The 10,242-nt window shown below is 57.8% G+C and overlaps 2 protein-coding genes across 2 annotated transcripts; one reads left to right on the top strand and one right to left on the bottom strand.

Moving 5' to 3' along the window:
- Positions 1–4,869: 4,869 nt before the first annotated feature.
- On the top strand, positions 4,870–5,700 carry B0T26DRAFT_757433 (uncharacterized protein; the record flags this gene model as incomplete). Its single annotated transcript, XM_060446246.1, has 2 exons — positions 4,870–5,392; positions 5,468–5,700. The coding sequence occupies 2 exons, from the start codon at positions 4,870–4,872 to the stop codon at positions 5,698–5,700; spliced, it is 756 nt and encodes a 251-aa protein (XP_060290797.1).
- A 264-nt stretch (positions 5,701–5,964) lies between these two features.
- B0T26DRAFT_794425 (uncharacterized protein) lies at positions 5,965–7,856 on the bottom strand. The gene is made up of 2 exons (XM_060446891.1): positions 6,829–7,856; positions 5,965–6,795 (listed from the first exon to the last, which is right to left on the bottom strand). The coding sequence occupies exons 1-2, from the start codon at positions 7,684–7,686 to the stop codon at positions 6,283–6,285; spliced, it is 1,371 nt and encodes a 456-aa protein (XP_060290796.1). The 5' UTR covers positions 7,687–7,856; the 3' UTR covers positions 5,965–6,282.
- Positions 7,857–10,242: the final 2,386 nt, after the last annotated feature.

Raw genomic sequence — 10,242 nt, 5'->3', positions numbered from 1 at the left:
CTGCAATATCGGCATGCCTGCGATGCTACTTAGTGTGGGCGGATGAGCGCGCTTGTTTAAAGTCGGCGCCGTTGAAGGCTCGGTCGAGAGACGCCCGCCAAGGCAAATGGCCCCACGGACTTGGCTCACCCGGGGCTGGCCTGGACCTGGACTTGGACATTGAACGCCACGGAACTGGATGGCCACCCGATGCCGTGCCGGCAAACAACTTCTCTTCTCCCCTTCTCTTATTCTTGCCCTGTTTCTTCGCCCGCGGCGGATGCAAATTCCCCCGCTTGCCTAGTAGTCGCCCAACCTGCGGCACGTGGCGACTTTGTCCTGTTGGTGGGGGCAAGGTAGAAGAAATGACGGTGCAGCCCTAATTCACTGGCACTAGGTATCCATCGTTGGACTGCGATTTTGGCTCCCCGGATTCCCACCGACAAGAACCAGCCGGCTTTGCATGACCTCCCTAGCCTGTAATTGGCGGCAGGCATGGTCCTTATTCCCCCAGTGTCCAACTCACCCTGGCAGTTGCAGATTCGGTCTCCCGGGTCTGACTGCATGGCTATCAAGGTTCGCCAGAAAACTTTCCCTGCAGCGGCCGCCTTGTTGGGCATGCCTTGCCGCAGAGTGGACAGGAACCGGAATGAGGTCCGGGACGTACTCCGCGGAGTACACAAATAAATAGGCTCGATAACTGGCCAAGGTGCGGTGAGTTGGTTGACGCTCGGGTCTATTAGGGAAATGGGGTGTTGCTGGTGTTGCTACTAGCCGATCATCCAGCCATTGGGTTCTGACAGTTTCACCTTTTTGTTTCGACCGCTGCCGCCGTGGGCCATCCAGACCAGCTAGCTTCCATTAGACGCCACTAGAATGTGCCAGCTTCTACCAAAAGTTCGGACTAGCTCTGCCTTTTAACTATAAGGACATTTCAGTGGTCGAGTCCGCCCATGGACAGCCCAGAGCTCGGCGGACTCCGTCGCAGAACCATTGCAGAAACCATGCAGAATACAGTGATGTCCGGGGCGGAACAGAGTTTGAGGGCGAATGTATAATTTGGCAGGCAATCGCATGGCAGGTGGGCCTTTGAATTTTCATCATAAGGATGTCACGCTGCGTAGCACGTGGGTGCCTCTCTTTGCAAGCGAGCAGCAATGGAATCTGCCAACATGATCAGCCCGCTTCCTTTCCAGACATCGAGCATTCACATCTCCCAGGCTCCACACCAGGGCAACTTGATTGCCACTAATGATGGCGCAGCCCTCTCAGGCACCCTCCACGGTAATTCCCTGGCCACCAACAAGCAATACTCGACCAACACCGTCTCACCCTAGTTTCTACCTATGGAAAACGACTTCCATGCTGGCGGCCGACACATAGGGCTAGGAGACCCAACCACCCCTCTTGGAAAGCTAACAAGCATCGGGCGGGTTTTTCCGAGGCATTCAGGACCGGCTGGTGGTCAGGTGGGGTGATGTGACGTTCGCGAATGCTCTATTTGGAATTCAAGTGGCGACATGGACCCCGATGACCTCAACTGTTGGGTTGCGCCTTCCCTCTATTCTCGATTACGGTCACCAGACTGTTCACGGGTGGCACTTGCCCGGCTAGACGCTTCCTGGCCTCTAATGCTAGCACACTGGTTGGTCTCCCTCCCGCTTTGACTGAGCAGGTAATTGCGTCACAACCTACAACGTCAAGGTGCAGGTCGCTGCAGAACCCATCTCTTCGTTCCTTCCACTCGCGTCCTTCACTAAAACCGTTGAGAACCCACCAGTTGTGCCGGCGCGCCAAATGCTAAATTACCTTCCCGTTTTGATGGCTGGGCTGGGCCAGCGTGGGGGGTGACAACAATAATGTGAGCTGTAGGGCTTGTGCGACAGTTCAACCTCCAAAAGTCAATCTCATGAGAGGCAATCAAAGAGAAATCCTCAACTTCTGATGACATAGAGAGCAGCCTTTATTTCTTCGCATTGGCCCTGATATTTTCTAGTTTATAGCTATTTAATTAACATGATGCCATGGGTCGGAATTGGCTGTAATGGACGTTAGTCAATGGTTCTTCAGCCGGTCCTTCCTCTAGGTATCGTGCCTCTTTGATTTGTCACTCGTGGCCAAAGCCCCACCCCTGTCGACTCTCTTTGCTTCAACCAATTAATACTTCTTCCACTGCCCTAGCGTAGGATGCCTTCTAGCCATACCCTCCACCACTTTCTGTGCTATGAACCATCGATTTAGGCATAACCAGTCTGCCATCACGAGGGGGAGATTCAAGCCATGAACTCCAGAGGGGATAAACGCTGGTACAACAGCATTCTCATCGTGGACTCTGCCATGAACATGGTCGGCTTCCCTGCCTCCAACGCAATCGGAAAGACGATACCAGACTGGGATGGCGGCGGGTGGCATCCGGAGGGAGTCCAACTTGTGTCGCGACTCTCAAAACCACCTTTGTCCGCAAAACCGTCTTAAATATTGGGTTCTTTACGCCATCGAGAACTACAGCGCGCTGATTAACCCTTCGTTTATTCTCTTCTCTAGAACATTGCCTCAGGTCTTTCGACGGCGTTTTTATCAATAACTCCCCCAACCAACGTCAACATTGGGAGCTTTTCCCGGTCTTCTCCTGTTGCCTTATCAAAGTCCCCCTCAACGCGGAGAGAAGTAGGCAAGTTCTAGCAGAGTTCTGACACTTCCTAAACTATCTAGGTGGGATTGGTGCGAGCACCTTGAACTTCCATTTCGGAACCGGTTCAATGGAAGGTGTTTTGCCATTTCTCCTCTTACGGTTCCGCATCATTCATAACTGCGCGAATACCTACTTTCCTCGATTCACCTCAGCATTTCTGGGAAATCGACAATATTTGCAGAGACAGCTTCCGTACATTTGAATGTGGCTTGGGCCCACATCCCCACCGCCCGCATCAGCAACTGTCCACCACGCGCTGGTCAATGACACAGCACGCGTACTCTCCACCCGCTTGACCAACTGGTACCTGCATACGACGGGCAGAGAGTTGATAGTGTCGGAGGCTCGGAGCAGGCCGACCACAACTTCGGGAGGCGCTACTCATCAGCCCACGTCGTATCCGTCGTCTCCTCCGAAGCCACGCATCTCATCTCCTCTCGCACAGTTCTGCGTGCAGCAGCAGCATCGTGGCGCCGCGGTCGTTGTGCACATCTAAATCGTAGAACCCGGCCGCAAACAGGGCATCCAGGACGCGGCGAGGCATCTATGCGAAACTGGTGATGCGGACGGCGCCAAGCTCGCCACATCGTCAGGCCCCCCGGCACGAAATTCTCGCTGTCATGGATGGCGGTACCACTTGAGGACGTCCCTTTTTCTCCTCCAGTCCGTTCTATATCCTGTCAAGCTGAAAACTACAGTCTCTAATGTCATCCTTGAAAAACGCGCCACGCACAGCTCCCCCCTTTGCGCGAGGCTCTGGTCGAATGGGCTAGGCTGCACCGGCTTCAGCAGCTACCAAGTGAGTGCATATCAGACTTATCCCCCGGAATCATGATTATCGGCTGCTGCTTAAGTGAACGTGTACCGACAAGTCTCACAGGATACCAACAAGACTTGTTCTAGGGTAGATTAGATAGATCTTGTTATGCATAAATATTCAAAGAACTAATGCAAACGGCAATGACTAAGCCCGTCAAAAACCAGCAATACATCTCTCGGAGAAAAGAAGTCAAATGGGAAAGGATGTGTGGCGGCAATGGATGGAGCAAGGATCGGAGGTAGGGCTCACTTCCAGCTCCAAAACCCGAACATGGCGGGAGTATCCGTATTCCGCACCCGGAATGTCGAATCAGCTTCAATAGGGTCTTCAGTCAGCGCAGCCTGGCATCCTTGGCGTTTGGGTTGAATGGCCAAATAATCAGAAAATGGAACGCCAAATTGCAACTAGCAAACGCGGGCTGCCCCTTCATCCGAGGTCCAAGACCATAAGAGCTAATCGGGCCTCGGCATGAGGCCAGCTTTGTGGTCAGTGCCGTGGGCGGCCGGGGATAATCCAGGGAAAAACCAGTGGAAAAGAAAAAAGAAGCTACGACATGCAGTGACTGGGAATACGTGGAGAAGCTGGAGAGCTGGGGTTAAGAGCGAGGATCGTCTGTTGCAGTGGCCAGCGATCCGGCCACGCCCAGGCATTCAGCTGAAGTGTGAAACGGTCCGGCCCGGAGAGCTGTGTGTCGGCCGTTTCCGACGGCCCCGCAAAAGGAGGGCGATTGTCGTGCCAAGACCGCCACCCCCGGCCGCGCCCCGGCCACGGCCCGGCCAGGGCTGGAACACCGGCCCGCCCTGTCGAACTGCGTCAAAGCTGGCACAAATAGGCACCCGATTGGCCGCAGATGTTTTTCTAAACAATTGTGTTGCCGGGCCAGGGCCGCTTCCATCCCATGTCTCTGAATAAGCGCGGCCCAGCCCTATGGCTCGACACCATGACTCCGAATCGCTGCCGAAACGCGCCCCGGGCACTGCAAATGCGAGCGACACAGTCAGAGACCGCACCCGAGCAAGAGACACAGCGCGTGGAATGGGAACAAAAAGTTTCCATCCCATCCCTTATAAAGACGGCCTGGGCACCCGCAGCCCCCAAACCCGTCCCTCTGAGTCTGGGCAAAAACGCCTTATAAGACATCACACAGGAACCGCTTCGCATTGATTCGGACTTGGCCTCTTTCTTCTTTTTGTCTCCAGTCTGGGCAGGTACAACAGAAAATCGATCCCACGTGTGACCGGACTATCCGCAGGCCGGGCAAGATACGATCGAGCCAACCAGCGGGTCTCCAAGATTGCACCCGATCACACCCCCAATATACAAAAGCAGCACTCTCGCCTGCTTATCGCATAGTCATTCTTTTCCGCACACAGCAATCATGAGATACTCCACAACAACAACGGCAGCCGCGCTGCTCGGCCTCGCCGCCGTGGCGGCTGCCATCCCCAGCACCGTCATCGTGACGGCGTGGACGACGAGCTTCACGACGGCGCAGCCCGGGACCAAGGCCACACCGGCAGCGCTGCCCGCGCCGGGCTCCGGCAGCGGCGACACCAACAACCTGTTCGACGTCAAGGCCGGGGGCCAGGTGGAGGCGTCGGCCGGCGGCGGGCGCGTCGAGGTGCAGGGCGCAGGCAACGTGGAGGGCACCGTCGACGGCAAGACGATCAACTTTGGCGCCGGCGCACAGTTCGAGGCCGGCTTTGGCAATTCTGGCACAGGTACTGGTACGCAGCAGCCACCGCCCGTCGTGGCGGCCCCGCCGCCTGTTGTTTCTGTTCCCGTCCCGTCCGTGGCTGCTCCTGTCCCGTCCGTTGCTGCCTCCCCTGCCCCTCCCGTTGTCATACCCGGCACGGGCACAGGCACAGGCACAGGCAATGACTTTGACAGGGCGGGCACTGGTACGGGCACGGGCACAGGAACTGGCACAGGAACAGGTGAAGGTTTTGAAGGTACTGACACTAGCACTGGCACAGGTACTGGAACAGGCACAGGCACAGGAACGGGGACCGGCACAGACGGTGCCGGCACCGTCACGCCGCCCGGCCCCATCGGCGGCTTCAACTCGAGCTTCAACAACCTGACCAACATGTCAGGGCTAACGGCCGGCGCCGAATCGCTGATGCTGCTCGACCGCTCGTCCAGGGGCCTGCTGTACGGGCTGACGGGGCTGACGGCCATGATGGCGGCGGGCATGTGGGCGCTGTGAACGGCTGCATCCCCGCATGCAAGCGATTTTCAGATCAGAACAGGGCTCCGGATGGCGTGGAGTTAGCGTTGGGTGTGCAAACAGCGAGTAGCTGCTTGGTAGCACCGACAATCGTTTCATATTTCTTTTAGGGCGGGCGAAAAGGGGGTGTTTATTTTCATATTGTCACATCATCCAATGATGGATTTCATTGGATTGGTTTATTGACGTGGAGTTCCGGTGTCCTCCTTTTAAGCCCCCCTCCCTCCCCCCCTCTAGGCGATCCGAGACAGTCAATAAATAGTCCCGACTTGCTCTCGCAAAATCTCGCTTTCCCAAATCCCGTACTGTAATTACGTGGCTAGAATAAAGAACAGCAATATATATCTCTTTGCGCCTCCAATCGAGGTGAGTTACACTACGGGACTGCTGTCCACTGCCCTGTTGAACGTGTCTCAAGTGATGATGCCAAGACAACGAACAGATGAAGATGATAGGCAGTGACGCGTAAAGCGACTAATACAAAGAAACTACAAACCCGAAATGCCGTAACCACACGTTCATAACCCTACCGCCCCAACCAGACCTCCACCAGCCGCCTAATCACGGCCACATCGAGTCGTAAATAAACAGCCAGTCCTTCCAATAATGCTCATAGCTACCCACAAGCCAACTCCTTCCATCCCCCTCGCCACCAACCCTCCACGGGCGCGTGAGCAGGCCCTCGCCCTTCAAATGCCGCTTCAGCGCCACATTGATACTGAACGAGCTCGGACTCACCCCAAGAAAGTAATCGCACTCCAGCAGCACCACGAAATCCACAAGCGCCTGCTGGTCCCAGGTAAGCGCAGCCAACGCCTGCGCGTCGGCAGCGTGCTGACTTAGAAGCATGTGCTTGGTGGTGACGGCGACGCCAGCTGCCGCCGCCGCCGCCGTGAGCCGCTGCGCCTCGGTCTCGTTGCCCGTCGCCAGGTACGCGGCGCCGAACCCGCGCGCCGCCGCTTGGCGTATGTATGCCGCGCTCTGGTTCTCGAAGCGCGGCCAGGCGCCCAGCGCGTCGCTCTCGGTGCGCAGGTGCATGCCGGCGAACGCCCTTGTCGCCGCCACCGGCAGAGGCTGAACAGCAGCAGCGGGTTTGCGCGGCAGGACAAGCTTCTGCTGCTGCTGCTGCTGCTGCTGCTGCGCGGCGAACTGGCGCATGTGGCCCGTGGTCCGGCGAGCAAGCTCGAGGATGTCGGCGCGGAAGCGCAGCAGGCCGCCAAAGGTCGCGGCGAACTCGGGCCCGTCGCGTGCCACGGGCCAGTCGAACTGCACGCCCCAGGTGAAGCGGTAGGCGCGGGGGCGCGCGGCGGACGGCGGCGGCAGGCCGAACTCGGCAGCGGTGGCGCGCACGTGGGCGCGGAAGGCGGCGCCGAACACCGCCGTGTGCTTATTCGGCTCGCGCTGGTCGCAGCCGCCGCGCCGGCCGAGGTTGTGCGGCGTCAGCGCCTCGGCGCGGAACTGGTCTGCGGCGCCGGGGATCGCCGATGTCGAGCCGTAGACCGCCAGCTGCGGGCAGGCGGCGGCGAGGTGCGACCGGAAGTGCTGCTCGTCGAACAGGTAGTCGAAGCCGGCGTGGTCCTGCATGATGCTGGCGAGATCTGACGAGGAACGGGTGCGTAGGCGCGGCAGCACGAGCCCCTGCACGCCGGCCTCGACGGCGTAGCGCACGCACGTTAGGATGTAGCTGCGCATGTTGCCGACGCCGCCTGAGTTGTCGTCGCACACGAAGACGGTGCCGGCCGTCCACGTCGTCTCGGCGCACACGCGTGCTAGCGGCCAGCCGATGAAGGGCGCGTCCGGGAGCGAGAGGTCGAGGCTGCCCCGTGATAGGGGTGCTACGGTGATGTCGGCGTTGCATTGGTTGTAGAGGCACATCTTGGGGAGCCGGCATGACCAGAGTGTGGCTAGGCTGACGATGCAGACCACGACGAGCACGCTCCGGTGCCGAAACATGATGGCGGCCATGCCGTCAGGCGCACCGCCAACGCCAAGGGGTGCGAGAACCGGGTACTCGGGTCAGAGGCGCAGCTGCGAGGGGGCCGTGGCGCTGGGGCAACTCATTGCAATATTGCTTCTTCTAAATATTGTGTGTTCTCGTTCGGAATCAAGCCTCGCTTGGCCGGGCGAGGTCCATGCCACGTTGGAGTGCGTGGCGGCTAAATTGCGTCGGTGCATGGTGGCGGCCCCGGCGTTGCTTATTTGGCCGCGGAGGCAGCATTCCGTGTTTTGCCAGGGAGGCGTTGCAACCTGCATCACCCGACCCCCCGGGCTAGTATTTATCGCATAAATTGTATCGCTCTGGAATTGGCAGAGCTATGGAATCACAGGGAAAATCTCGACACGAGACAATATGATTGACAGTGTTCTAAAAGCTCGATTATAATCGTGGTAGATGGAGAATGTGGAAAAGCGGACATGAAAGTTACCTGCCCAGGATTTTATCAAACTCGGCCTGAACTATGTTGTGTGCTAGATACCTCCCATCCCTGATCGCCTCTTCTACCTGCTCGTTCAGCGGATGGTAGTTCCAGGTGATCGACCGGTACTGCAAAATCTCGTAGAGAGCCTGATACAGGTGGGGGTTCTGCTGGTACACGACACGCTCGGGGCCGGGGACCTCGCGATACTCGACTCGCTCGGGGCCCGGCACCTGGATGTACTCGATCTTGGGAGGCTTACTCTGCAGCTCCCTCAGCTGCCTCTCGTTCTCGTTTGCCGCCGCGATCCACTGATCCACGCTCGCCTGGAGGCCCTTGACCTAATACGCACGCACAAGACAGAGAGGTAAGTTGCGGATCTGAGTTCATGAGGACTTGTATTGATGCTGCAGATTGAGAGACGGCCCCCGCAGAAGCGCATCCTCGTAATTGACAAGGCTCGCACGGCGCTTCACGAACGATCCCGGGCGGGCAAGATCTCGCGCAGCTCGTCGGCTCGCTTACAGACCTTTTCAGCTTCGTCCTCGTACAGCTTTTTGTACCGGTCGCGCTCGCGCGTCAGGTCGGCCACCTCGGCGGCGCTGGTGCCGCCGCCGCCCTTGTCTAGGCTGGCCTGGAGCTCGTCTACGCGCGCTTGCAGCCCCTTGACAGTGGCCTCTGCCGCCTTTGCGTCGGCGGTTTTCTGCCGCAGCAGGCTGATCACCATCTTGACGTCGTCCTTGAAGTCGTCGTAGTCGGGCCAGTGCTCCTCGGGGACCGTGTCGGGGATCTTGACGTCGATGCCGTCGGCGTCGATGTCGGCACCTGTTCACAATCAGCAACCACCGCAAAGGAAGGGGATAATAAGACAAACCCTCGTTGTCGCCGCCCTCATCGACACCGTTCTGGGTATCATCGCCGGCCTCGGCCTCGGCCGGGGTTGGTTCTGCCCTTGGGATTCGGATCCCGTATTTGCGCTCGCCCGGCGCTTTCTTGGCCGTATTGAGTCCAAACTCTTCCCAGAAACCGTCATTGGAGGCTATGTTGAGATCGAGGGGGAGAGAATGCGCGAAGCGGTGACTTGTATGACAGCGGCTTGCCAAACTGTAAGACTCGTAGCCTTACGCTGCAAGAGCTTGATCCTGAAGGAAGAGTAAACTGTTCTCGACAATACGAAGGAAAGCCAGGTATTTAGCTGCGCTGCGGCAAGCTCTTCACTTCCCCCCGCAACCCTGTTGCAGGAGCGCGGAAAGATCGTGTTTGGACCGCCCAGGCCCGGCCGGCTATCTCTGATGACAAACCTGAGATATACTATTGGTTAGGGCACTGCAGATAGTAGGGAAGGTGTCGTAGCTGTCGTCTTGTATAGCCATTGGCGCGATGTGATAGGCTAGACCGCCGCCAATACTGTTGCGAGTTGCCATCACGGGTTCGTTTTCTCAGTTGCATGATTCTCGATGTAATACACTCGTAGAAAAGGCGGCCTCAGCTGCCTCTAGGTAGCCGGACATTATTATTTGATGGAACAAGAAAAAGCTCAGGCGTGGCTCAAACCACAACCACAACCTTGCGAAAACGTGGTCGTTGTTAGAACCCTAACGCGCAGGGGGACAGCGTCCGTTTTCTTAGTCGCGAGGATGCAGCAGGGCCTGCGCACCTCCAACCCGTTAAGCTACGGAAGCTTAATTCTGCTAAAGCGCGTCTTTGGCGGGCCAACTTGCTATCTCTAGCTACAAACCTTATTTTTATGGCTGAGTCGAAAGAAATACACGTCCTCAGCGGTGTTTGACGCGCCCAAGCTGGGATGACTCGATGGAGGGGCAGACGGCAGACGGCAGACGGCAGACGGGAACGACTCAGCCACAAACCTGCCGGATGTCAGCCACACTGGGCCCTCAGTGCCCCGCCAAGAGTCTCTCAGCGCGTCGAGCGCGGGGTAGAGACCGGCAAGCGACCCCACTAAAAAGTTGGCAAATTTTTGGGCGCGCACGCAACGAAATTCGAGCCTCGAATTCCCCCGCCAATTCCCCCGCCAATTCCTCCGCCAATTCCTTAGAAGCGAGCACCCACTGGAGCGAGCACCCACTAGAGGCCCAGTCAATCC

The sequence above is a fragment of the Lasiosphaeria miniovina genome, assembly GCF_030549165.1.
Source record: "Lasiosphaeria miniovina strain SMH2392-1A chromosome Unknown B0T26scaffold_8, whole genome shotgun sequence".
Taxonomy (NCBI): Eukaryota; Fungi; Ascomycota; class Sordariomycetes; order Sordariales; family Lasiosphaeriaceae; genus Lasiosphaeria; species Lasiosphaeria miniovina.
This window is presented reverse-complemented; position numbering and strand designations above follow the sequence as displayed.